Raw genomic sequence first — 27,329 nt, 5'->3', positions numbered from 1 at the left:
CTGCATTTGTACTCTTACCCACCGCCTGCAAATGTTAGGAGCTGGCCTGACCAAGGGAATAAAGATTACGAAAATGTTGACCTTATTTTATTTTTTTGAGACAGAGTCTCGCGTTGTCGCCCAGGCTGAAAAGCAGTGGCACAATCTTGGCTCACTGCCACCTCCGCCTCCTGGGTTCCAGCGATTCTTCTACCTCAGCCTCCCGAGTAGCTGGGATTACAGGCCCCCGCCACCATGCCCGGCTACTTTTTTTGTATTTTTAGTAGAGACGGGGTTTCACCCTGTTGGCCAGGCTGGTCTCAAACTCCTGACCTCAGGTGATCCGCCCACCTCGGCTCCCAAAGTGTTGAGATTACAGGCGTGAGCCACAGCGCCGGCCGACCTTATTTTGTGGTTATAGAGGGTATATTTTATAAAATTACTGCCACTGAGTGGGTAAGCCTCCTTTTCTTCAAGCCGCACAGAACGAATGTTCAGCGGTGCAATTTCATTGCAATCTATTTTTGCTTCACTTTGCTCATAATGACTCTTTTAGGATTTCCTCAGGTAACAATCTTCTTTCAGTGTTCAATAATCCAAGCAGAAAATTTTCTCACTTCATCCGGCTCCCATGCTAGGTTCACACTGTGAATTGGCTTATCTCTGCCCTAACCACTTCCTTCACCAGACATGGAGCTGGTGTAGCTCAAGGGAAAGAGGCACGGCGCTGGGAAATGATTAGGCCCCACCGTCCCAAACAAAAGCTCAGGGGAGTTCTGAGGCTGGAGAGACCATTCGGGATTTCACCCCGGGTTCCTGAGAACCTGAGATCTGCGGGGAGGCGCGAGACATCCGGAAACGCCCGAGTCTGGGGAGACGGACCCCCTCAAACTTTCTCTAGGAGAATCTACAGGTAAAGGGGACTCCTGGGACTCGAGGGGGGCCGCACCCCCTCAGACTTTCCTCTAGGAGACTCTACAGGTAAAGGGGAGTCCTGGGACTGGAGAGGAGCCCCGGCACCCGAAGGCAGGATCAGAAGTTTTGCTCACCTGGCCCGGCGGCGTTGCGTCGCCTTGGTAACCATAACTTCCGGCTTAAACCGGAAGTCCGCGAAGTTGCTCTACAGAAAGTGCGCCCGCCCCCTCTGGGGCGGAGAGACTCAGCCCCTCCCCCTCAGCCGATAACCTGGGACTGACCGTTCCCTGGGGATCCGGCGGGCCCCAGAGGACCCACGCCTGAGCCCGGTGCCACTCGTGGCCTTTGGGCTAGGAGCCATGGACGCCTTCACCCGCTTCACCAACCAGACCCAGGGCCGGGACCGACTCTTCAGGTGAGTCAGGTGCCAGCGGCCTCCGCCCCTTTCTCGCCCTAACTCGGTGCTCCCGTGCCTATTCCCCGGCACCCGAGAAAAAGGAGGTGATAGCCTAGTAGATGGAAGCAGGAAGGACGTTGCCAGCTCCTACGGGGGGAGTTTAGTATCCGAGCCCCTCCTCACCCTAAATTCAACGTGAGTGGGGCCAACGCACCCGCGTCCCGTCCTAGCCTCGCGCACGAAAGCCCCAGTGCCTGGCACCCTAGCCGCCTCGAGATCGCCTACGACGTGACACCGGCTGACAGCTCCTCCTCCCCTCCTAACTGCTCTCCGGGCACAGAAAGATTGGTTCTCTCCACTCAACATTCTTCCGAGGGATCTCCTTTAAAGAGAAACTTTGGGTTAGTATTTGTGGCTAGGGAAGCAGAGCGCTTGGTGTGGCTTCAAATAGCTCTCTTTTTTTTTTTCTTTTGAGACGGAGTCTCGCTCCGTCGCCCAGGCTGGAGTGCAGTGGTGGGGTCTCGGCCCACTGCAACCTCCGCCTCCCGGGTTCAAGCGATTCTCCTGCCTCAGCCTCCCGAGTAGCTGAGATTACAGGCGAGCACTACCACGCCCGGCTACTTTTTGTATTTTTAGTAGAGACGGGGTTTCGCCATGTTGGCCAGGCTGGTCTCGAACTCCTGACCTCAGGTGATCTGTCCACCTCGGCTTCCCAAAGTGCTGGGATTACAGGCGCAAGCCACCGCGCCCGGTCTCAAATACCTCTTGAAATGTTTGAGGAGAGACAGAAGTTCGCTTCCATTATTGCCCAGGCTGTATCATTGAGATACTGCACGTGGAATAGTTTTGTAAATTGTAAAACGAAATATAGCGGGGATGAGACCACACCAACTGGATTGGGGGGAAATACAGTGGGGAGAAGCTCAGAAAGAACTAACTGCACCTCTAAGGTTCATGCTGTGCTACTGAAAATATTAAACAGAGATTGTGTCTCTTTCTTTCTGTTCCATAAGAAACGAAAAGAACTGAGAGATTGTATCTTTAAAACAAATACAGTACTAGTTCATGATGTTTTAGAGATTTGGTTGATTCTTGCTTAATTAAAAAATAGTTACAGTTGCAGTTTTATTTAACAGGTCTTCATTCTCTTCTGGGTGTGCAAGTGCTGAAACAAACAGATCAATTAGAATGGCCCCAATAATGAGGCTTTTGGAAGCCATCTTTATGCCAGCTATTGTTCCCAGTGTTTTGCAACTATGAACTTATATAACCCTCATCACAACCCTATGACGTAGATACTCTAAATATTCTCCCCATTTCAGATGGAGAAACTGAAGCAGAAGGAGGTTAATAGATACTACACGGCAGAACTGAGAGATTCACATCCACGCAAATGACTCCAGTGCCCACTTAACTACCAAGCTATACTGGCTTTCTCATTAGCTTGATAGGTTTTCTAAATGGTTGCTTTATATACAAGCTTCATTAAATAGAAATTTCATTAAATAGAAAGCTGTAATTCCAGTGTACCTAGAATGTACCCTGCCAGGTTTATCAAGGAAGTTGGTTAAAAAAATAATCATTTAGGCCGGGTGCAGTGGCTCACACCTGTAATCCGAGCACTTTGGGAGGCTGAGGTGGGCAGATCACGAGGCGGGCGGATCACAAAGTCAGGAGATCGAGACCATCCTGGCTAACATAGTGAAACCCCATCTCTACTAAAAATACAAAAATTAGCTGGCGTTGTGGTGGGCGCCTGTAGTCCCAGCTACTTGGGAGGCTGAGGCAGGAGAATGGCATGAGCCCGGGAGGCAAAGCTTGTAGTGAGCCAAGATCACGTCACTGCACTCCAGCCTGGGCAACAGAGTGAGATTCCATCTAAAAAAAAATAAAAACATAAAAAATCATCATCATCATCATTTAGGCTGGGTGCAGTGACTCACACCTGTAATCCCAGCACTCTGGGAGCCTGAGGCTGGCAGATCACGAGGTCAGGAGTTCGGGACCAGCTTGGCCAACATGGTGAAACCCCATCTCTACTAAATATACAAAAATTAGCTGGGCGTGATGGCGCGTGCCTGTAATCCCAGCTACTCAGGAGGCTGAGGCAGGAGAATCGCTTGAACCCGGGAGGTGGAGTTTGCAGTGAGCCAAGAACGCACCACTACCCTCCAGCCTGGGCAACAGAGCGAGATTCTATCTCGAAAAATAATAATAATAATAATTTATGTTTATTCCAAAAGATCTGAGATCTCTGGTATTCATTTCCCAGCCTCCTTGATGATCTGTATAACCTTTATGACCACACTGGCATTCATATAATAATACCTTGCTTTCTGTGCCAATAATTCTCACGCAAACATGGTGAACATTCCTAAAACCTGTCGGACTGTAAGAAGTGTGGCAAGCACCAACCCCACAAAGTGACATAGTACAAGAGGGGCAAGGATTCTCTGTATGCCCAGGAAAAGCAGCATTATGACAGGAAGCAGAGTGGCTGTGGTGGGCAGACTAAGCCGATTTTCCAGAAAAAGGCTAAAACTACCAAGAAGATTGTGCTAAAGCTTGAGTGTGTTGAGCCCAGTGAAGATCTAAGAGAATCCTGGCTATTAAAAGATGCCAGCATTTTGAACTGGGAGGAGATAAGAAGAGAAAAGGGCCAAGTCATCCAGTTCTAAGTGTCATCTTTTGTTTTATTATGAAGACAATAAAATCTTGAGTTTATGTCCACTTCAAAAATAAATAAATAAAAGTGATGTCTTATTGTTGGCCTGATCCTTATTATTAGACCAAAGCTCAGAAAGGCAGAGTCATTGACATGACCAGCCCTGTAACCAGGAAGCACACTTAAAAAAGAGAAAGCGATTGTTTATGATTCCAGTCTTCTCTTTTTATTTCATTCCTAGTAACAAGTTCACTATTTTAGAAAATGGAAAATGTACCATATTTTTATTGAGAATAATATTTATAGCATAAAGGGATTCAAATGCTCTTACAAGACAGTAGGAACCAGGCACCTACTTTATTAGTAGATTGCCAAATGGATTTGGATGTGTGACTATGTGACGTAAAATTTCTCCTACATTTATATTAGTAAGTCATTGTTATTTGCAAGCATGACAATAATCGCTTTATTAAATATATAGTATTATTAAGCAGGATTCTGCCTGTATTTTATGTAAAATATGAATGAGTTTTGAAAGACAACTATGAAAACGTATTCATACTAATTTATGTACTGATGTGTATTTGGTCCTTTCGTTTATAAAAAATTAAACAATCTTGAAACTGTGGACTTTTCATTTGGTTCTGGTTTGAGTTTGTGTCCTGTCACATAGATGGTAGGTTAAGTACATGGTAGAAAAGTTCATTTTAGAAATCTGAAAATCAGGCCAAGCACAGTAGCTTATGCCTGTAATCCCAGCACTTTGGGAGGTTGAGGCGGGCAGATCACGAGGTCAGGAGATCGAGACCATCCTGGCCAACATAGTGAAACCACATCTCTACTAAAAATACAAAAATTAGCTGGGCGTGGTGGCACACACCTGTAATTCCAGCTACTCGGGAGGCTGAGACAGGAGAATCGCTTGAACCCGTGAGGTGGAGGTTGCGGTGGAGCCAAGATCACACCACAGCACTCCAGCCTGGTGACAGAGAGAGACTCGGTCTAAAAAAAAAAAAAAGAAAGAAAGAAATCTACACTGGGGAAGAGAAGGAGTATGGATCTTTGTAGACTTAACATGAGGGAGATTTTGTACAGTTTCTCACTTTGACTATATCCATTTCTCTGTGCCAGCAAAAGGTCTTTTGGAGGCACATTGGCTGCATTATTGTAGAGTTCGTTTTCATTACCTTTGTGTTAAATTTCCATGACATGTTCTACCCTTTGGCTCTCCTGTGGAATGACTGTTGCAGAATTTTGCTTTTGTAAGAGTTGCTATACGAGAAATGGTCTTGGAAATGTTGTCTGTAGGCATGTGTTTCTCTTTCCCTTACTTCATGAATTAAGTTTTATTTGGTTTGTAAATCATTCTTCTCCATTTTTTTTTCCATTTCAGAGCCACTCAGTACACATGCATGTTGCTTAGATATTTGTTAGAGCCTAAAGCTGGCAAAGAGAAGGTGGTAATGAAGCTCAAGAAACTGGAGTCCAGTGTGAGCACTGGTCGTAAATGTAAGTACCCTGTTTCTTGAGGAACAGTGGCTCCTGGTTTAGAATCCTCAGCCTCAGACCCTGTAATTCATGGAGTAATTTCTAGGTCATTAATTTCTAGTCAATCAAGTTTATTGGTGAAATTGACCAGTAAGGCTGTCCTCATGGCACAACAGATTTGAATGTGTTGCTGCAGACCATTCATAAACACCTTCTTATGTTCACATCTGGTGCTACACCTTATCTTTCTGCTTAATCATAACCAGTGAGACAGACAACGTGTTAGTTCACCTTTAGTTCTTAGAATCACAGTATGTTTTAGCAGTCTCTGACATGAGCTTCTGCTCCTGTGAGCCCCTTTGTTCTAAACAAGAGCGGAATATTTATATCCTAGACCACCTGCCTTTTTCTTTTCTTGAGGAGTGCTAGAGGCTATATAGGTGGATACATTTTTGTAGACCATGTTTGAGGTAGGTTTCATGCTAAAGGTAAAAAGTGAAATCAATATTTTGTGTTTGTTAAATTCACCTTAGTAATATATCATACTGGGAAATCCAGTACTTTTCATAGCAGTTGCCTTTCTGACTCTTTGTTGTTTGATGAAAACCAGATGTTGCTATAGTAGGTTAGCAGAGGCATTAGAATGGAATGTAGAGCATCACGTATTGATCAGTTGGTTTTGAGCACCTATGTTATATAGGTACATTCCTGAGCCTTATGGGAGAAGTAAGGTGCTTTAAATAATGATATATAAGATTTAGTGCCAAACTTGTTGGCTGAGGTAGAGGAAAAGAAAGGTGTTTTAGAGGAGGTGGAACCTGAGGTGAGGCTAGAGAGAAGGAAGAAGAGAGTTTCGAAGGGCAGTCTTCTCTAGTAAAGGCTCAGAACTGTTCTGAGCAAACCATTGTATGGGAGGATCATTGTCAAACTACAAAACTAGTTTGACAGAGAGAAGATTTAAATTGTCAAGTAGAGGGGTGGGAAGGGTGGGGCGAGCTTTTCTGGATGGCACTGAAGGCCAAGATTAGAAATTCTATTTAGATTCTTTAGAATGTTGGAGCTGAAAGGTCCTTTAGAGGTCACTAGTCTCTAAGTCCAGAAGGGGCTTATCCAGGGTCATTCAGCCAGTTAGTACAAGAGCCAGAACTGGAACCCAGAATCTATATACTAAAACAGTCATTATATATACTATTTTACTATTTTATGTTATTTTTGATAATACCAAACATTCTTTTTTTTTTTTTGAGATGGAGTCTCACTCTGTTGCCCAGGCTGGAGTGCAGTGGCGTGATCTTGGTGCACTGCAAGCTCCACTTCCCAGCTTCAAGCAATTCTCCCACTTCAGTCTCCCCGGTAGCTGGGACTACAGGCATGCGCCAATATGCCTGGCTAATTTTTGTTTTGTTTGTTTGTTTGTTTGTTTTTAGTAGAGACGGGGTTTCACCATGTTGGCCAGGCTGGTCTCAAACTCCTAACCTCAGGTGATCCACGCACCTTGGCCTCCCAAAGTGCTGGGATTACAGGCGTGAGCCACCGCGCCCAGCCCCTTCTGAGATTCTAAGTTTTCTGAGAGTAGCTACTTCTGAGCACCTCCTGAGTCTAAGGTATGGTCCTTCAAGGAAAAGTACTTCTTTTGTACCTTCTGTGACATTTAGTACTATAAATTTCTCAGAAGGTGTTCAGTAAGTACCTAGTGATCGATGCATCCCTGATGATTTGAATTACATGCTCACATAGGACATGCCATTGCAATGGTTGATTTAATTCAACTAGGAGCTCTATTGTTCTATCCATTAAATTCTACCATCTTTATTTTCTTGACAATAGGTAGCCAAAAGGGGGTGGGACCAGAGAAATGGCAAAATGATAATAGTGTTTTTAAAAAGGACAGTCTTTTGTCTGGAAAATAAATAAAATGTAAGGCATCAGACTCTCCAAGAGAGTATTGCATCTGGAGTTCATGTTATCATAGTACCTTCCTTCTAAAGAAGTGTAGCTGGTAAATAATCAAATGTAACAGTCCACACTCATGATTGACCTTGCCTGGAGTATGCTGTCAGTCAACATTAAGGTGTTCATTACAATGGAGGAGGTAAATTTAAAGAGTCACTGTATTTTTTGCCTCCCAAGATCATTTTAGGTGTCCTTAATGTACTGTAAAATCTTGCTCTTTTTCTGAACAAAGGCTGAGCCTTGAATGACCATCAGTTGTTAAAAAGACCAGTGCTAAGCTGGGCACACTGGCTCGTGCCTATAATCCCAGCTACTTGGGAGGCTGAGGTGGGAGGATTGCTTGAGCCCAGGAGGTTGAGGCTGCTGTGAGCTGTGATGGTGCCACTGCACTCCAGCCGGTGTGACAGACCAAGACCCTGTCTCAACAAAAAACAATGAAAAGCTGGCTTCTCACCCTGATACAGGGATTCTATCTTCCCATTGTGTACTAATGAAATAACTGTTCACTATTGTGGGTTCTACTTGCAGGGTTCAGACTAGGCAATGTGGTACATGCTATACAGGCAACTGAGCAGAGCATTCATGCCACTGACCTGGTACCTCGCTTATGCTTAACATTAGCCAACCTGAACCGTGTGATTTATTTCATCTGTGACACCATCCTCTGGGTGAGGAGCGTAGGTCTAACTTCTGGCATCAACAAAGAGAAATGGCGAACGAGGGCTGCTCACCACTACTACTATTCTCTTCTGCTGAGCCTGGTCAGGGATCTGTATGAAATCTCCCTGCAGATGAAACGAGTTACACGTGACAGGGCAAAGAAAGAGAAATCAGCATCCCAGGATCCTCTTGGGTGCAGTGTGGCTGATGAGGAAACAGAATGGCTCCAATCCTTTCTACTTCTCTTATTCCGATCTCTGAAGCAGCATCCTCCCTTGCTCCTGGACACAGTGAAGAACCTTTGTGATATCCTGAACCCTTTGGACCAGCTGGGGATCTATAAGTCCAATCCTGGCATCATTGGACTTGGAGGTCTTGTGTCCTCTATAGCAGGCATGATCACTGTGGCATATCCTCAGATGAAGCTGAAGACCCGTTAGGGTGTTTTTAGGCTTGGAACTAGTACCTACTTTAAAAGATGGCCTCTTAGTGGGATAGACATTTGTATAAGTCACAGGCCATGTCATACTGTGCTTAAGTTCTTGTTCATGTGAGCATTTAACAACCTATGATGTGGGCAGAGATGAGGCCAAGAATGGAGAAGGGAGGAGCATGAAGAGTTGTATGTTTTTGGAGTGCTGGAGTGACTTGTGAATTTCTGAATATTTTCCCTTCATCTAACATTGATTGAACATCTCTTATGTGCATAATGGGAGCTTAGTATTTGCTGAATGAATAAAAATTGAAAGGAAAAAATTTAAAAAGACCCAATCGCACTGATCATTGAACACTAATATACAATAACTTTAGGGTTATATGGATCATTGGTTTCATATGATTACAGTAGGTCTGGTGCATGGCACTCTCAGATCTAGTAGAGGCTCTGATGTCAGTAGCAGGATAGAGGAGATCTGGGCTTACAGCCTCTCAACTTGTTGGCCCTTATACCATCACTGCACTCATGTCCTTGCTCTGTCCAGAAGTAGAATCAGAAAAGCATCAGGCACCTTCATGGTATAAATTGGTCTATGGGTGCAGTGAATAAGCAAAAATCAGGAGCAGACAGGAGGGACTTATAAAAATACGTACAGGGTCACAGTGGGTGCCTATATGTAGTCTGTGACAGATAAGAAGCTGACAGTGAGATAAACAAAAAACTGAGGCTAGAGCCTCATTCCTCTGACTCCTAATCCAGTGTTCTCTCCATGCTCTCCCACTGTCTTCAGAATTGAGTAGAAATGTGATCCCCCCGAATCCTGTTTTTTGCCTCTTACTCTCCCATTATTTGGAATCTTCCTTGTCCAGTGGTTTATATTCTTTTCTAGAAAAACTAAAACTGGGTGGAGTGTGGTGGCTCACACCTATAATCCCAGCACTTTGGGAGGCTGAAGTGGAAGGATTGCTTGAGGCCAGGAGTTCAAGACCAGCCTGGGCAATGTAGTGAGGCCCCATCTCTACAACAAAGTGTTAAAAAATTAGCCAGGCATGATGGCGTATGCCTGTAGTCCCAGATACTCTGGAGGCTGAAGCAGGAGGATCACTTGAGCCCAGGAGTTCAAGGCTGCAGTGAGCTTCCACCGTACTCCAGCCTGGGTGATAGAGCAAGACTCTGTGTCTTAAAAAAAAAATTAAAACAGTATTTAGACTTATCAGCTAGATTGTTTTATTTAAATCCTTCTAACAATTTAGGCAATTCTACATTAATTTTCATCAAAATTTATCCAGTCAAAAAAATTTCATGAATACTCCAGATGTAAGAGGGTCACAATTTTCTATGGTAAATCAGACGTCTTATTTGTAGGGTGATTGAGGGAGGTGGAAAGCACAGGAGGAAGCCAGTGAAGAGGACACTGGAATGCTGAGTCAATGACATTGACTCGTGTTTCTATCTCCCATCTTGGGTGTGGGTCTTTATATGTGGTTACAGATCCTTTAGTTTGAGGGAGGTGAGGTAGAGAAATAGGATGCCAGCAGGTAGGAGGCTGATGTCAGTCCTCCCAGCAAAGCTGTGTCATTTATCTGAATGGAAATGAGAAAATAAATATGTACTCAATAAGTTACATTTCCCAGAAATGTGATTGAGATTCTCAAAGAATAGACTCAGATTCTTGGCTGTCTGTTTAACCAATCACGATATGGGATTTGAAAAATAAAATTTTGGGAATTTTAAGAGACATGAAAGCTACTAGGTCAGGGCAAACAAAAAGCTTAAATACCTATTTTTATTGTCCAGATCCTCTACTGTAATAGATTAATTATGTTCAATAAATTTCTAGACAAAATTGACTTGTGTCTGTGAGTGTGTTCTGGGAATAGAGAAGAGTTAAATGTAAGGCAATCCAGCAGATAATCCTCAATCAGCCTACACAGTTGGTACAGCGAGCTCTGGGCTAGAAGATCCAGGCTGAGGAGGAGGATGGAGAAAGATTGAGATGTAGAACCTCTGGGTTGAGAGGGACCTCTAAAATGAACTCATCTAGACTGCTACCATGGAGAGGGTGCTCTACAGTAGCCCTGTCAATGGCTGGCCGGCTTCGGCCTAGATAAGTCTGCCTTGAATTCATGGTGATATGTTATGTTACAGTGGTATCCATCTCGGTACTTTTGTCCTATGCAATGGTGAGTGGTGGGGAGTTTGGGAAATACTACCTCTTCTCGAGTTTGTGTAAACCTTAATGGTGTCCTGGTACCTCCCTGTGAATCCTTCTTTCTAACTAATGTTTTCCACCCCAGAGCCTCCACATTCATGAGGGATGCCAAAAATCGAAGAAGTTCTTCATAGATGTACAGCCCAGCACATTCACAACTGAGCACTGTTGCCTGATAATTCATTTATTCAACAATGAATGTTTGAGTGCCATGCATGGTTTTGGGGATCCACTTGTGAGCAAGATGACCTAGGTCCCTGCTCTCACGTGGTGGAGGGGTAGGGAAAGCAGGTAGGTACGGAGAAGGAAAGAAGATAGAACTCTATGCCCTGCAAGCTACTGCTAGAAAACTAACACTTCTGTCTTCCCTCGGGACTCTCCTAGGCCCTTTCACCACTTCTCACCTCTCACCCACATTCTGCACTCCCAGCTAAAGCAGCCAAAGGACTATTTGATTTGGCAGAGCTTTCAGGCACAAAGCCCTATGTTCCCTCTGGCCCAAAGCCACTACTCTGAAGGCTGAAAACTGCCCTTTGGCTCAGGTTGCTGTCCAGTCACAGCCTCACAGATAATTTGTGCTGAACCTTGAGGTGAGGGCAGAGGCCACTTCTTTAAATACTTTGTCTTCTCTACTGCCTTACATTTGAAAAGCCCAGGTTGGACAGTAAGTATTAAACGTATAGCATATTACTCCTTCGAAGCCCCCCTGCTTGACTCCTCCCTTTCCTGCCTTCTCATTCCCTACTTTATTGCATCACAGATACGTAATTTATTACCAAAGATCTTTCATAATTCCCCACCCCTGCCTCTTTCTTCTCTTGCTCACAGTGTGTGACTTAGCAGAGTCAACAATACATACAATTCCACCAGCAACAAAGAAAATAAGTTTTGTTTTCCTATTGTCCATTTTCATGAAGAGGCCCTTCTTAGTTAATCTGAAAGCTATGGCTTACACCATAGTCCTCCATCATATCTGAAGCCAGGAACTAAAACTTGGGCTTGTGCTTGAGTCCTGGCTAAAGAAGGGTTGAGTGGTGCTAGTTCTTGGTTGTCTGGGTGCTATTGATTAGTGATAGAATCTTTGTCAACACTCACTTATCCAGACTTAGGAGAACAAATATCTACTTGGCTCTCCTACTCTTCATTCTGGTAGCATCTTAGGCCAGATAAAGTTCAATAAATTTTTTTGAATTCTAAGAAGTGGGAATTCCTCCCTCAAAGGCTATACTGTCAAAAACTCAACTCCCGGCTCTGTCGCTTCTTCACTGAGGGCACTTTATCTCCATAATCAAAGATGAATACATTCAGATGAACTCTTCTGTGTGGGTTTAAATTTTACTGTTCAACATTCACTCTTGCTAGTAAATAAGAAAAGATGAGAGAAATGGATTGAAAACTGTCCCACAAGACCCTCTATGGAAAAGGAGCCAAAAGATTGCAGAGGTATATAGAACTTTAGAGCTTTTGAGTTTAACAATGTATATCACTATACCTTCTTTCTGGAAAGCAGATTTTTGTGAATTGAGGGCAGGAACATTATAGAACTGATGCTTCATGGCTCTGGAATACTAAGTCCTCTGAGCCTGGATCTCCTTCAGCTCTGCCACCTACCTCCTTGTTTGCTAAGTGTCCTTAGAGAAGTTAGGATATGCCTGGGGAACCCTGGGTCAGATAACCATGACAACTGGCTGACCCTGCTTTCTCTTCCTCTCTGCCCTCCTCTAGCTGGGAGGCGTAAGTAGCATTGCCCAAGACTCCCAGGAGTGATAGGAATTGTTTCTGCCTGAGGGGACGCTCTGCAGCCTGGGCTCTGTGAGACTGAGGTGGCGGTCAGCTGGAGTGAGTGTTGGGGTCCTGGGGCACCTGCCTTACATGTCTTGTTTATGAACATTAAAGGGAAGAAGTTGAAGGTAAGGGCCTCTTGGGAATTTTGCTGGAGATGAAAAACTCTGCAGGGAAACTACTGAGGGAGAGATTCTGGTATAGATACCAGAATCTAGAAATAGAGGAATTGGATAGGCACAGTGGATCATGCCTTTAATCCCAGCACTGCAGGTGGCCAAGGCAGGTGGATCACTTGAGCCCAGGAGTTCAAGAACAACCTGGGCAACACAGTGGGATCCTGTCTCTACAAAAAAAAGAAAAAAAAAATTAGCCCTGCATTGTGGTGCATGCCTGTAGTCCCAGCTACGTGGGCGGCTGAGGTGGGAGGGTACCTTGATCCCAGGAGGTCAAAGCTGCAGTGAGCCATGATTGTTCCACCACATTTCATCCTGGGCAACAGATTGAGACCCTGTCTCAAAAAACCGATAGGGAGAGGGGGAGAGGGACAGACAGAGAGAAAGAGAGAGAGAAATAGAGGAATTAACCCAGAGCCTTTTCAAAGATGAAACCTGAAACTTGTTTATTTATTTTTTTAGAGATGGGGGTCTCACTATATTGCCCAGGCTGATCTCAAACTCCTGGGCTCAAGCAATTCTCCCATGTCAGCCTCAGTAGCTGGGATTACAGGTGCTTGCCAATGCACCCAGCTTGAAACTGGTTGTTTTAGTCTCTTTAGGACCTTCATTTAAGAGCCTTAAGACTTTATCTAAAACTTTTTATCTCTTATGGCTACCTGCATTTTTTATTTCCTAACCTGAACTCCTTTTTTTTTTTTTTTTTTTTTGAGACAGAGTCTCGCTCTGTCGCCCAAGCTGGAGTGCAGTGGAGCGATCTCAGCTCACTGCAACCGCCGCCTCCCGGGCTCAAGCGATTCTCCTGCCTCAGCCTCCCAAGTAGCTGGGATACAGACGCCCACCACCACGCCTGGCTAATTTTTGTATTTTTCATAGAGATGGAGTTTCACCATGTTGCCCAAGCTGGTCTCGAACTCCTGAACTCAGGTGATCTGCCTGCCTTGGCCTCCCAAAGTGCTGGGATTACAGGCCTGAGCCACCACGCCTGGCCTCCTAACCCGAGCTCTTATAGGAAACATTATTCTCGGCAGGGCGTGGTGGCTCACACCTGTAATCCCAGCACTTTGGGAGACCAAGGTGGACAGATCACTTGAGGTCAGGAGTTCGAGACCAGCCTGGCCAACATGATGAAACCCCATTTCTACTAAAAAAAAAAAAAAAAAAAATTAGCCGGGCGTGGTGGTGGGCGCCTGTAATCCCACCTACTTGGGAGGCTGAGGCAGGAGAATCCCTTGAACCCCGGAGGCGGAGGTGGTAGTGAGCCAAGACTGTGTAACTACACTCCAGCCTGGGCAACAGAGCAAGACTCCATCTCAAAAAAAGAAAGAAAGAAAGAAAGAAAGAAACATCAGTCTTGACAAGCTACGGAGCAACTCATTGCTATGGGACCCTAAGGAGTGGGGCTATTGTGTGTGACATTCACCCTCCAACCTAATGCCTTCTGTTCAGGGCAAATGGGCCCCCAGGCAGCCTGGGCCTAGTTGGTGGCCATGAGATGTAGGGAAGTGACCCAGTGGAGCTCAAGCCTGAGGGCTTCTGATGGGATCTGGGACTCTGTTTTGCAGCTTGAGGAGCTAGGATGGCAGTCAACAAAGACCCCACCTTGCTGGATGGAGACCTCCCTGTGAGTAACTTGGGCTCATCTGGGATGGACAACTGAGGGAGGAGGAAGAAGCAGGGAGGGGAGACGCAGGGGACTTAGAGCAAGATATTCCCAGATTATAATCCTAGTTCATTGACTACCACCGCTTAGTTATTCTTGCCCTCACCACCTTTTGTAGGGGGCAGTTGGAGGATCTGGGAGGGGGAAAAAAGATGCCTATTAAAAACTAAGCATCTTGAAAAAAAGGGACAGAAATCCTGGCTTAGGGACACGGGGGAGTGGAGAGGAAGGGAACTACTGTTTAAACCCTGACGCAGAAGCCCATGCTCTGTCCACCGCCCAGCTGGATGTGCATTCAGTGCAGAGCCACTGCATTCTGTGTCTCCAGCATCATTCATATGGCAAATGTCACCTCTCGGAGTTAGACGGTGCACAGCCTGTGCTGCTGTGTGGGGGGAAGGGTGGGATATTCCGTGTGTCTGGTGTTCTATCTCTGACCTGGTTTTCACTGTGACTTGAAACGGTGGCAAGATGCCTTGCCAGGAATGCTTGATGGCTCCTGGCAAGGCATCTCAGATTTGGACACAGTTCAGATAGTGAAACTTAAAAATTATGAACCTGTACAATATCCACCTTGCCCAAGTTAGGCTTTTACTAACTCTTGCACTAGGAATCACTTTGTTTTGTATTGAATCATAGAACAGAGAGAGGCGTAAAATGGTCAAGTACATGGTTAAGCCATTCTAACAGACGGTGGTTTATTCCCTTCTGAAGGAGGAAAGAATCTCTTTCCTCCTTCGGTTTTGTCTAAAACAACCTCTGAAGCCTCGTCCAAAATGTTAAAAAGAATGTTTTCTTGTTTATAGTCATACTGTATTTCTAGTTCAAATTTCAAATTCACCTGCAGGATCAAAAACTGAGATATTGGCCGGGTGCGGTGGCTCACGCCTGTAATCCCAGCACTTTGGGAGGCCGAGGCAGGTGGTTCACAAGGTCAGGAGATCGAGACCATCCTGGCTAACATGGTGAAATCCATCTCTATTAAAAATACCATCTCTACTAAAAATACAAAAAATCAGCCGGGCATGGTGGCGGGTGCCTGTAGTCCCAGCTACTCGGGAGGCTGAGGCAGGAGAATGGCATGAAGTCGGCAGGCAGAGCTTGCAGTGAGCTGAGATGGCACCACTGCACTCCAGCCTGGGAGACAGTGAGACTCCATCTCAAAAAAACAAACAAACTAAACTAAGATATTGTGGGCTGCTCTGTCTTTGTGTGCATGTAGGTCTCATTGATGGGGGTCTTTGAACTCTGCCTCCTACAAACAGAACAGGTCAGGTGTTCACTTTGTGAGCAAAACCATGCCACAGTGTCATATTCAAAGCTACAGAGAGCTTGAGCATCTGAATCTGACCTGGGGAGATTTTTTCTTTTTACTTTTGATACAGAGAATTCTCAACATTCATAAGAATAGACAGAAAAGAACATAGTAAGCCCCATGTACCCTTTGTTAGCCCCGAAGACCGTGAATTCATGGCCAATCCTGCCTCATCCTCACTTCCATTAATTCCCCAACTTCGTGTTATTTTGAAGGTAATCCCAGGTAGGCCATTTCCAACTTGTGTTGGAATCCTGGCTCTGCCACTTATCAGCTGTGGGATCTTGGGTAAATCACTTCCTGTTTCTGACTGTCAGTCTCCCCATCGACTCAGTGTTGGTGACAGTGCTGACCCCAGAGGACGGCTGTTAGAATTAAGTGAGCTCATGTCACCAAGGCACCCAGACCAGTGCCTGCAGCATAATGGCACCTGGCAAATGTTCTTTCCCTCTGCATGCCTAGAATTTGTTCTTTTAATTTTATTTATTTATTTTTTAGATGCAGAGTCTTGCTCTGTCACCCTGGCTGGAGTGCAGTGGCACCGTCATGGTTCACTGCAGCCTCGGCCTCCTGGTCTCAGACAGTCCTCTCATCTCAGCCTCCCCAGTAGCTGGGACTCTGTAGTCCACATGCCATCAAATATTAGCATGGCCGGCTTTTTTTTTTTTTTTTTTTTTGTGGCTCAGAGTGGTCTCAAACTCCCGGGTTCAAATGATCCTCCTGCCTCAGACCCCCAAAGTGTTGGGATTACAGGCATGAGCTTCTACACTTAGCCCTAGAATTCATTCTTTTACTCAGAGACCAGTGTTTTTTCACTAAGATTCCTAGGTGACCTAAAGCTTAATTATGTGACTGCTGCCAAAGGTGCATTACTAACAGCACAGCACCCCGGAAATGATAAACGATTGTTCCACTACACCCAGCACGCGCAGATCACACCCAGAGTGCTGTCTTTGAGTGTTTTTTGTTTTTTGAGACAGGGTGTCATTCTGTCATCGAGGCTGTAGTACAGTGGCGTGATTATGGCTCACTACAGTCTCCAACTCCCAGGCTCATGTGATCTTCCCGCCTGAGGTTCCTGAGTAGCTGGGACCACAGGCACACAGCACCATGCCCTGCTAATTATTATTATTATTATTTATTTTTTTTGTAGAGACGGGGTCTCCCTATGTTGCCCCGGCTGGCCTTAAACTCCTGGGCTCAAGCAAGGGTAGTATATTTTTAAGAAAGATAATGTAAAACTGTAGCATGTCCAGGAGAGGGGGTCACCAGACCACAGTGTGAACCATTTGTAAACGAAGTTAGGAACTGGAGCCATTTAACATGATGGAGGCACTTCTAAAGGGAGACATATTTGACTTCAAATATGTGAAGGGCCAACCCGTGAATGATGAAATAGGTTTGCTCAGTTTTGTTCCAGAGGGCAGAATGTGGAACAGGGGGGTGGAGACAAATTTCAGCTCAGCAAAGCTGTCCAACAAGGGACACAGGCCACTTTGTGAGGGGGAGAGCTCTCATTCAGGGAGACATTCAAATATAAGTCTTGGCTGGGCACAATGGCTCATGCCTATAATCTCAGTGATTTGGGAGGCTGAGGCAGAAGGATCACTTGAGGCCAGGAGTTCAAGACCGGTAAGACCCCCCTCAACAAAATAAAAATATTAGCAAGGCATGGTGTCACACGCCTGTAGTCCCAGCTACCCAGGAGGCACAAGTGTGGGGACTGTTTGAGCTCACGAGTTGGAGGTTACAGTGAACTATGATGGCACTAATGCACTTCAGTTTGAGCAACAGAGTGAAACCCTGTCTCTATAAAAAATAATAAATAAATACAAACAAATACAAGTCTACCAGAGAAACGATGGAAAGGATTCTTACTACAAAGTCCCCTAAGATTCTGTGCAGTTGGGCAGATCTAAACCTACACATTCTACTAGGCACAGCCCTGACTGTAGTTCAGGTATTCAGCTAACATTACTGTGCCATGTTTAGGCTACACTCTGGGGATGCAGAGATGACAGTCTACGGGGAGTGAGATGAATACACATAACCACAGCACGGTGCGACGAATGTGGAGACAGCCAGGGAGGGAGTGGCTTCCAACGTGATGGAGGAGAGTCTGGAAGCTTCACAGGGGAAGTGCTGGTCAAGCAGAGTCTTGAGGGAATGGCAGTCTGCCAGGCAGCAAGGGCTGTCGGGAGGGAAGGTGAGCATTCTAGGCAGTGGGGCTGGGATACACAGGCAGGGAGGCAGTACCTCAGAAAGACCAGAAAAATGTTTGGAGAAGCCACCAATCAAAGGTGGACTAAAACTCTAGACATTAACAACACTTGCTCTCTACCAGGAGGTATCAGGGGAGTGAGTTGAGGTGGGGGTGGGGGTGGTGGGATCTGACTTGGTCCTGGAGAACAGAGATTGCCTTGGCAGCTCTCCAGAACCTGGATGGTGACCAGGAGGACGTGGCCAGCTGACTCTTGTTTTCCTCACGGGCTCTCCCATGCTCCCATGATTGGGGTATCTAGAGACCTCTTTGGCGTTGGTTCCCCCCAGGTCACTTGGACTTGGGCTAGTTGCACCATTGGTCCCCGTGACCCTGGGGTCACCTTCCTGGGAGGCTGGAGAGGGAGGTGGGACAACTTGAATGTGTTCCTTCCACACCAGGAGCAGGAGAATGTGCTGCAGCGGGTCCTGCAGCTGCCGGTGGTGAGTGGCACCTGCGAATGCTTCCAGAAGACCTACACCAGCACTAAGGAAGCCCACCCCCTGGTGGCCTCTGTGTGCAATGCCTATGAGAAGGGCGTGCAGAGCGCCAGTAGCTTGGCTGCCTGGAGCATGGAGCCGGTGGTCCGCAGGCTGTCCACCCAGTGTGAGTCCTCGCGGCGATCAGCAGCTGCCTGCTTGTTCACTGCCTACCTTCCAGTCTGTCTGTCTGCCTCTCAGTCTGTCTGACTGTCTGATAACTTGCTTGTCTGTCTGCCCACATCCCATTGCATGGTCTTCTTATCTATGGCTATAAAGGTATACATACCGATCTCTTTTCATCTATAGATGCCGATCTATGGCCCAGCTGGCATTTTCCTAGGATAACAATGATGGCCAGAGAATCTGCAGGGGAAGGGAAGGCAGAGCTATGCAGGCAGTGGTGAGGGTGGGGCCCATGGCAGACCAGACACTCACTGTAGCAGCACAGGCAGCAGCAGCAAGAACCAGCAGAGTCTGGCAGAGGCAGAGGCAGCCGGCACTAAGGGGCCTGGCAGGGCTGGAGGGCATGGAGGGAGGGGAAAGCTGGCTGAGCCCAGCAGCTGATGGTAGCGGCTCATGACGGGTGGGGGCGGCAGAGAGCCACCAGCCAGGGCCCTGGAGGCAGAAGACGACTCTCCTACGGGCCTTACCAGGTGTGCACCACTCAAATTGTTCTGCCCCATCTGAAAATGTGGTCTCCAAGGCATACACAGGGCTGAGGGAAATCACAGTAATGCCAAAAAGTCTAGCACCTTCCACCATCCTAATTACAGAATTATGGGTAGCTGAGGACTCCACACAGCAAACAGGAGAGGACAGATGTAAAGCAGGCCCAGGCCCTGTCCCTGGCTGCAAGCTCCTTAAATAGTTTCCTTGAGTCTCATTCTCCCCAACTGGAAGACAGCCAAGTCATCTGGGCTCTCTGCTGCTTGAGAATTTTGTGAAGAAAAATAAGGTATCTGGAGAAAGAATATATGAAAGAGTATAAAGAACTCTCCTTGAAAGCTGTGGCCCCCATTGGCCATGGCTGCAGAGCCGGTGTCCCGGCCAACCCAGGCGGGATCCCCTTGAAGCAGGTGCATCTCTGATGCATGCCCATTCTCCGGGGGCAACTCTTTTCCCTTCCCTGTGACCCTTTTCAGACAGTTGACCATCTCAACACCTAGTGGTTATAAAGAAGAGCATGGACAGCCTCGGGCCTGCACTGGCTGTGCTGGGAGTTTGTCATGTTGAGAGCTAAGCAGGCCCAGCCCCAAGGCCTCACTGCCATCTGCCTCCCTCTCACACCTCTCTTCTCCCTCTCGTGCTCACTCAGAGCTCCCATGCAGGTGGGGAAGGAAGAGAAGGAGGGAAAGAACGGTACTTGTTTGTGATTCATATAGCTCCCATCATTCTTCTTCACAAAAATCCTGCCAGACAGGCACCATTAATTCACCTTTTACAAGGTAGGAAGCAGAGGCTCAGACAGGCTGTGACTTGCTGAGGCCACAGGCTGCTTAGATGTGGTCACTTGGCCTTTTGAGTGCAGGTCTGAGCGACTCCAGAGTTCCCACACAGACGAAAGAAACTGGCCCAGGTCTTGAGGAGTCCTTGTGGACAAGGGCTAAAGAGGGCAAAGGGCCTGGGGCCCAGAGATGTTGAGGAGGCAGCAGGCCTTGGGATTTGAGGGCTCCAAGTCACTTCCTTGGCACAGAGGCCACTGCTAGATTCTCATGGGGAGGGGCAGGGCTCACCCAAACTTGGCCCTTTCCTTCCAGTCATAGCTGCCAATGAGCTGGCCTGCCGAGGCTTGGACCACCTGGAGGAAAAGATCCCCGCCCTCCAGTACCCTCCTGAAAAGGTGAGCCCCTTTCCACCTCTCGAAGCCTCCCTGCACTCTGTCGTCACTACCTCTCAGGGAGGAGAGGGCAGGGGCTGCTATGCCGTGACTGGAAATCTGTGTCCCATGGTGAGCACCCTCCAAGGCTGGTGGAGACTGCCTGCTCCCAAGGCCACACAACAGGCTCCTCTTCTCCCTGTGAAGCTAAATGGAGGTGGGGTTTCTGGGACCAGCAGGCACGAGCCCAGAGGCAAACCCAAACAGGAGCTCGAGGCAGGTCCCACTGCCTCCCGATACCACGCCCTGGGATCTGAGGTTCCATAGTCTGCCCTGGACCACTTGGCAACTACAGCTGCCTAAGATCCTGAGTGACACTCATTCAGATCCCAGGAGTGTCATCCCATATCCTCAATATCCAACATTTTATGGACCATGAGATTGAAAGTCACTTTACCTGGCTATATATTTATTGGGTAGTTGCTATGATAAGGACTCATTTTTGGTGCTTCTGGGGAATAAGCTTCGGTCTCTGACCTCATCTATCTCACTGACCAACTATCTACCCTTCCCACACACATGTACTGAGCCCTACCCTATGCCCGGGGCCATCACCTGTGCTTTATCAAGCGCTCTCATTTAATCCACTTGTCAACCCTCTGGGATAAGGGTTGTTATCTCCATTTTACAGAGAGGAAACCAGTGTCTCCCCCATGGCCACACAGCCTTAAGTGGAGACAATGAGAGCAGGTCTGTTCAGCTGTGAGGCCTGTGCTCTTTGCTCCCCATTTTTCCAGGTAAAAGGCAACATTTTTGTCACAAAGGAGCTCCCAGGATAATGAAGAAAAAGACAAATTGTTTCGATGCAGAACTTGTAGGAAGATCAAGCACAGCTATAAATCAATAGAAATGCTGTGTTCTGAGGACAGGATGGAGGAGATTCCTTGTGAGCCCGAGGGTATCAGGACAGGTGGCACCAAGGAGGAGGCTTTGGGGTCATCCTCACAGATGGGAGGGATCTTGACAGGCAGTGATGGGGGGTGAAGAAGCCAGGAGATCCAAACGGTTGGCACAGGGAAGGTTGGAGCCCTCTCCCTTTAAAGCCCAGCTTAATTCCAGGTACCTAAATATCAGTACCAGTTCCCTGGGCCTTTAGATGATGCCTTCCTGGGAGCTGGGCTCAGGTCACCAGACCCCAAAAGGGCAACCCTTGTAGGGCCTGCAAGACCACATGCTTAACACCCCCACCAACTTCCCCCAGATTGCTTCTGAGCTGAAGGACACCATCTCCACCCGCCTCCGCAGTGCCAGAAACAGCATCAGCGTTCCCATCGCAAGCACTTCAGACAAGGTCCTGGGGGCTGCTTTGGCCGGGTGCGAGCTCGCCTGGGGGGTGGCCAGAGACACTGCGGAATTTGCTGCCAACACTCGAGCTGGCCGACTGGCTTCTGGAGGGGCCGACTTGGCCTTGGGCAGTATTGAGAAGGTGGTGGAGTACCTCCTCCCTCCAGACAAGGAAGAGTCAGGTACCTGCCATTCAGAGGCTCGGCCTGGGAGTGAATTGTCATACACACTGCCTGGGAATCAGCAGGAGGTGGCTCATCCAGCCACTGCTCTGGAATAGGGAAGGCCAGTGGGATTTTCAGATGGATTCATAATCATTTACCCCCCCCACCCCCATCCCATCTGTAAAGAGGGAAAGTGAGTTGTGGAACTCACCGGTGAGTTTGTGGTGGACCTAGAACACCTACTTTCCAGTCCTAGACATGACCCGGATCTCTCCGGCCCCTCTCTGACCTGTTTTCTCTTCTTTCCCCCCACATCCCTACCCAGCCCCTGCTCCTGGACACCAGCAAGCCCAGAAGTCTCCCAAGGCCAAGCCGAGCCTCATGAGCAGGGTTGGGGCTCTGACCAACACCCTCTCTCGATACACCATGCAGACCATGGCCCGGGCCCTGGAGCAGGGCCACACCATGGCCATGTGGATCCCAGGCGTGGCGCCCCTGGTAAGTATCTGCCCTGAGCTCTGACTGACCCAGTGCCTGGGAGCCCTGTGGGCCTCCTAGTCCCTCCCATCACCCCTTCCTGTCCTGAGAACATTCTCTCTTCCAACCTGGGCTGGGGCTTTAGTTCTAAGAGGACTTGAGAGGGGTAGAGGGATGCCCTTCCAGACCACAGGAAAAGAGAAGGGACAGGATGTTAAGCAAGGGCAGGCCTGCCTTGCTAGAGTGCTCCTGCCCCACCACTCACTTCTATCTCCCCCATTTCCCTCTGAGTCTCCCACAAGCCCCAGCCTTCATCCCCCCAAGTGGGCCTCTTTCTATGGGTCTTCCCACTTATAAGACAGCAGGACCTCCATCTGCTATGCAAGCACTAGGGACTGTCATCCTTAAATAAACAAAGTATACAACCCAATTTGTCAGGGAGAGTGTACCCAGCACCAACGCACCCAAGGTAAAGTTGCCCTTTCTAGGCCCAGGGAGAGTTAACTCCCTACCACTCCCCACCTCCACCTCTCTGTATTTTAGCAGAAATAGGCTGGATGTTTTTCATAAGGAATTTTAGTAAGAAACTAAGGCCAGAAAAGAAAATAAAACAATATTAAAGCATAAAGGCCAGCAAACAAGATGACTACTTTTCAGCCATCTTTTGAGCAGTACTTTTAAAAGCATCATCAGGCGTGGATCATTCATTCAAGCAAGTGTTGGCCCTGCAGGGATACAGGAGCAGTAGTTCCCCTCTGTCCCCTGCATCAATAACAGCTGAGACTGAGTCACATGCCTGGACCCCGCCTGCAGTGGGCAGAACCTCACATGCCACCATTCACATAGAATAGAGTGGCATCCCCAAAAGCTGTGTAATAAGGAGGCTCTGTTTGTGGGGCTCCCTAGAGGTTTAGAATGTGCCTCAGGAGACACCAGCCCACTTGCTCAGTCAATTTCTTCCCATGGGACGCTCTGGTTCATTGAATTTTTCACTCTTAAAAGATCTGGGAGGAGTATCTACCAAAGCTAACATACATATATCCTATGGCCCAGCAGTTCCACTCTTAAGTGTGTACCCAACAGAAATGAGCACTTAAGTCTCCCAAGACAAGTAAAAAATGTTCAGATCAGCAATATCTTTAGCTAAGAACTGGAAGCAATGCTAATGTCCATCAACGGTAGAATGGGTAAATTACGGGAAATTCGTATGCTGGAATATTACACAGAAATGAAAAAGAAGGAACTACTTCCATTTGCAGCAACACGGGTGAAACTTACACCGTAATATTTAACTAAAGGAGCCATTAATGAATGAATACACGTGGTGTGACTCCACTTATATGCAGTTCAAAAATAGGCAAAACTAATGCATGGTGACAGAGACCAGGATTATGGTCACTCTTGGGGGAATATGGACTGAGTGGGGACACAGGGAGTCTTTGGGTGTTGTAAATTGTCTATGTCTTGATCTGTGGTGGTTACACAGGCGTGTTCTTATGAAAATTCATAGAGCTTACACTAAAGATGTGTGCACTTTAGTGTATGTAGATTACCACTCAATAAAAAGTTTCAAGAAAAGTCTGCTGGGGCTGAGCCCTGCTCACCACCTGGCCCGGACCCTGGGGGCGAGGGGCTTGGGCTGCTGGGGCTCCCTGGCCTTCAGCAGGGGCAGTTGAGCCAGCAATCTGCTGCCATCCTCCCTCAGAGCAGCCTGGCCCAGTGGGGTGCCTTAGTGGCCATGCAGGCGGTGTCCCGGCGGAGGAGCGAAGTACGGGTACCCTGGCTGCACAGCCTCGCAGCCGCCCAGGAGGAGGATCATGAGGACCAGACAGACACGGAGGGAGAGGACACGGAGGAGGAGGAAGAATTGGAGACCGAGGAGAACAAGTTCAGTGAGGTGAGGGGGAGAGTGGGAGCCTCAAGGTCCCCCAGCCCACAGAAGGGGTGAGAAGCAGGGGCATAGGGTGAACTCAGAGCCTCTGCCCCAGATGCAGGGGCACGGCATGTGTGTGCAACACCCTTCACCCCACCCCCAAATGCCCAGCTGGCAAGGGACTTCCATGTCATTCTCTCAGCTGACCCTTGCAACACTCTGTAAATAGGCAGGGCAGAGATTATTGTCCCATTTTGCAGGAGAAGAAAGAGAGGTTCAGAGAGGGAATGTGACCTGTCCAAGGCCACACTGCTAGTGGCAGAATAGGCCTGAAGTTTTGTAAATTTGGTATTCTCATGCTTTCCCCTCTAGCTCTGGGGCTGGTGGGGAGGGAAGGGTCAGGGGAGTTATCCCAGGAGGCACTGACCCTGCTCTGGCCCCCAGGTAGCAGCCCTGCCAGGCCCTCGAGGCCTCCTGGGTGGTGTGGCACATACCCTGCAGAAGACCCTCCAGACCACCATCTCGGCTGTGACATGGGCACCTGCAGCTGTGCTGGGCATGGCAGGGAGGGTGCTGCACCTCACACCAGCCCCTGCTGTCTCCTCAACCAAGGGGAGGGCCATGTCCCTATCAGATGCCCTGAAGGGCGTTACTGACAACGTGGTGGACACAGTGGTGCATTACGTGCCGGTGAGTACCACCCCTGGCAAACTGTTAGTGTCCCAAGGAGGCCTGGACAGGGCAGATAAAGTAGATTTGACTGAAGGGGCTGCAGTCCCCCTCCTTTCCCCTACTCCTCTGAAGACCTGCCCACTCCAGTCCTCAGTGCCCTGGCAACATTTTAACATATCGGGCCTCTCCCAGCCCCAGGAGTAGAAGCCCATGGCTCTGGCCTGAGGCTTCTCCCCACGGCCCCTCCCACCTGCTGGTAGAGGAGTCTCCAGCCATCAGTCCCGGGATCCCAGTGGCTCACCTTCACCCCTTTGCTCTCAACTGAAAGGCCGGGCAGGTGCCGCGCAGGTTTGCATGCTGCTGCCTGGGAAGGGGTTGGAGAGGCTTCCAGGGCACCCTGAGGGGTGGGTCATGAGTTCCAGGGGACAGCAGCAGGCGCCACCCAATTCTATCACCTGTCACCGATAGGAAAAACCCAGGGGATACCAATGCCATCCCTTTGGGAGCCCCTTTCCAAAGCAAGTTACAGGTTATGCAGGCCTGGGGGGCGGGGCTGGTCAGGGCAGAAAGCACCCTTAGAGCTGGGAAGGCGGTGGGTTACTCAGTCACTCTACCAAGCAGCATGCCAGGGATCTTAGCAGCCCGCCTGTTCATCCTGCGCTCGGGCCAGCCCCAGGAAGGTGTACCCGTCCCTGGCCAGGTCACTGTGTGGGCTGCGAGGAAGAGTTAGGAAAGCTGATGACCTCCCATTGAGGGTTCCCCTCAAGAAGGCCTAGGGGATCCTGAAACTTTGGGAGGCTTGGCTTGCCTGAGCAGCCTTGTCCATGGAGAAGTTCACAGTGGGCAGGACCTCAGGGCTTTCCCCGGTGCCCCCCAAACTACTGAACCGCTCCCCAGCCTGTGTCCTCCTGACGGCCGCTCCCAGGGGAACAATCGAGGGGCCCGGGAAGGGGCGGTGGGTCAGAGGCGCAGGGCCCAGGGCCAAGCCAGGACTCTAAGGCGGCTGCCGGGCCCTCAGCTCCCCAGGCTGTCGCTGATGGAGCCGGAGAGCGAATTCCGGGACATCGACAACCCACCAGCCGAGGTCGAGCGCCGGGAGGCGGAGCGCAGGGCGTCCGGGGCGCCGTCCGCCGGCCCGGAGCCCGCCCCGCGTCTCGCACAGCCCCGCCGTAGCCTGCGCAGCGCGCAGAGCCCCGGCGCGCCCCCCGGCCCGGGCCTGGAGGACAAAGTCGCCACGCCCGTAGCGCCGCGCCCGGGCTTCCCGGCCGTGCCCCGCGAGAAGCCAAAGCGCAGGGTCAGCGACAGCTTCTTCCGGCCCAGCGTCATGGAGCCCATCCTGGGCCGCACGCAGTACAGCCAGCTGCGCAAGAAGAGCTGAGTCGCCGCACCCGCCGCCGCGCCCCGGGCCGGCGGGTTTCTCTAATAAGCAGAACCCGCACTGTCCAGGCGAGCGTTGCCACTTTCAAAGTGGTCCCCTGGGGACCTCAGCCTCATCCCGATGATGCTGCCAAGGCACACATTTTTTTTTTTTTAGCATCCTTTTGGGGCTTCACTCTCAGAGCCAGTTTTTAAGGGACACCAGAGCCGCACCCTGCTCTGATTCTATGGCTTGGTTTTTACTAAAAGAGTAATTGCCTTACTTGATTTTTCATCTCTTTAACCAAACTTGTGGCCAAAAGACATTTGACCGTTTCCAAAATTCAGATTCTGCCTCTGTGGATAAATATTTGCCACGAATGAATAACTCCTGTCACCATTCTGAAGGTCCAGACAGGTTTTGACACATTCTTAGCACTGAACTCCTCTGTGATCTAGGATGATCTACTCATCCTCTGATGAACGTCCTCTGATGATCTAGGCTCCCAGCAGACTACTTTGAAGGGAACAATCAGATGCAAAAGCTCTTGGGTGTTTATTTAAAATACTAGTGTCACTTTCTGAGTACCCGCCCCTTCACAGGCTGAGTCCCAGGCCTGTGCTTTGTAGAGCCAGCTTCTTGCTCACAGCCGCATTTCCATTTGGATCATTACTGCCTTCACCTGCCTAGTCACTCTTTTGATCCTGGGGAACCAAAATGGTGATCATATATAGACTTTATGTATAGCCACAGTTCATCCCCAAACCTGTTCTTCAAAATGTTAATATTTGATAAATCTAGAAAATGCATTCATATAATTACAAAATTCAAACATTGCAAAAGGGTGTGTGTCTTTCTCCCCGAGCTCCCTGTTCCCCTTCATTAAAAACCACCATGGTGCCATCTCTTGTGTATGCAGGGCTGTGCACCTGCAGGCGCGTGTGTGTGCACTCCCCGCTTGTGTTTACACAAGCTGTGGGGTGTCATACATGCCTGCTTTTTTCATTTAATAATACAGCTTGGAGAGATTTTTGTATCACATTATAAATCCCACTCGCTCTTTTTGATGGCCACATAATAACTACTGCATAATATGGATACGCCTTATTTGATTTAACTAGTTCCCTAATGATGGACTTTTAAGTTGTTTCCTTTTTTTTTTCTTTTTTGCTACTGCAAACAGTGCTATAATAAATGTCCTTATCAAAAATGTCTAGTGTACATGTGTGGCTATATATATATA

At 48.4% G+C, this 27,329-nt stretch overlaps 3 protein-coding genes across 11 annotated transcripts in view; 2 read left to right on the top strand and 1 right to left on the bottom strand.

Moving 5' to 3' along the window:
- WDR93 (WD repeat domain 93) overlaps positions 1-1,509 on the bottom strand; it is a 51,931-nt gene extending 50,422 nt beyond the window's left edge. For 5 of the 6 annotated variants that reach the window (XR_008513758.2, XR_008513757.1, XM_054531856.2 and 2 more), the window contains exon 1: positions 1,029-1,156. The gene's annotated coding sequence lies outside the window, so the exon portion shown is untranslated. Of the gene's footprint in view, positions 1-1,028 lie in introns of all 6 variants that reach the window. The other variant, XM_002825810.5, reaches the window with a different exon arrangement.
- Positions 1,131-10,343, top strand: PEX11A (peroxisomal biogenesis factor 11 alpha). Of its 2 annotated transcripts, XM_054531863.2 has the most exons (4): positions 1,138-1,309; positions 1,522-1,692; positions 5,350-5,465; positions 7,926-10,343. In XM_054531863.2, exons 1-4 carry the CDS (start codon positions 1,254-1,256, stop codon positions 8,495-8,497), a joined length of 915 nt encoding a protein of 304 aa, XP_054387838.1. In that variant the 5' UTR covers positions 1,138-1,253; the 3' UTR covers positions 8,498-10,343. The 2 variants fall into 2 exon arrangements, with proteins under 2 accessions (XP_024088680.1, XP_054387838.1); XM_024232912.3 differs by lacking the exon at positions 1,522-1,692 and having other exon boundaries at positions 1,131-1,309.
- On the top strand, positions 1,182-27,296 carry PLIN1 (perilipin 1). 3 transcript variants are annotated; one of them, XM_054531861.1, is made up of 10 exons: positions 1,182-1,309; positions 10,791-10,996; positions 14,229-14,287; positions 18,303-18,507; positions 20,141-20,223; positions 21,461-21,725; positions 22,033-22,205; positions 23,890-24,081; positions 24,502-24,747; positions 25,748-27,296. In XM_054531861.1, exons 3-10 carry the CDS (start codon positions 14,243-14,245, stop codon positions 26,105-26,107), a joined length of 1,569 nt encoding a protein of 522 aa, XP_054387836.1. In that variant the 5' UTR covers positions 1,182-1,309; positions 10,791-10,996; positions 14,229-14,242; the 3' UTR covers positions 26,108-27,296. The 3 variants fall into 3 exon arrangements, with proteins under 3 accessions (XP_054387836.1, XP_054387835.1, XP_054387837.1); XM_054531860.2 differs by lacking the exons at positions 1,182-1,309; positions 10,791-10,996 and adding an exon at positions 17,634-17,847 and having other exon boundaries at positions 13,718-14,287; positions 25,748-27,286; XM_054531862.2 differs by lacking the exons at positions 1,182-1,309; positions 10,791-10,996; positions 25,748-27,296 and adding an exon at positions 17,634-17,847 and having other exon boundaries at positions 13,718-14,287; positions 24,502-24,994.
- The last annotated feature ends 33 nt before the right edge of the window (positions 27,297-27,329 follow it).

This window comes from Pongo abelii, chromosome 16 (genome assembly GCF_028885655.2).
Source record: "Pongo abelii isolate AG06213 chromosome 16, NHGRI_mPonAbe1-v2.0_pri, whole genome shotgun sequence".
Classification (NCBI taxonomy): domain Eukaryota; kingdom Metazoa; phylum Chordata; class Mammalia; order Primates; family Hominidae; genus Pongo; species Pongo abelii.
Note: the sequence above shows the minus strand (reverse complement) of the source record. Positions and strands in the feature narration are given on the sequence as shown.

Excerpts from the sequence above, each read along its gene's own strand:
- PEX11A (XM_054531863.2), top strand. The coding sequence starts at position 1,254 with ATGGACGCCTTCACCCGCTTCACCAACCAGACCCAGGGCCGGGACCGA. Across the intron at positions 1,310-1,521 it reads GGCCGGGACCGACTCTTCAG|CCTCGCGCACGAAAGCCCCA; the intron begins GTGAGTCAGGTG and ends GTCCCGTCCTAG. Across the intron at positions 1,693-5,349 it reads CCTTTAAAGAGAAACTTTGG|AGCCACTCAGTACACATGCA; the intron begins GTTAGTATTTGT and ends TTTCCATTTCAG.
- PLIN1 (XM_054531860.2), top strand. The coding sequence starts at position 17,749 with ATGGAGGAGAGTCTGGAAGCTTCACAGGGGAAGTGCTGGTCAAGCAGA. Across the intron at positions 18,508-20,140 it reads CCGCAGGCTGTCCACCCAGT|TCATAGCTGCCAATGAGCTG; the intron begins GTGAGTCCTCGC and ends CTTTCCTTCCAG. Across the intron at positions 24,082-24,501 it reads AGGAGAACAAGTTCAGTGAG|GTAGCAGCCCTGCCAGGCCC; the intron begins GTGAGGGGGAGA and ends TCTGGCCCCCAG.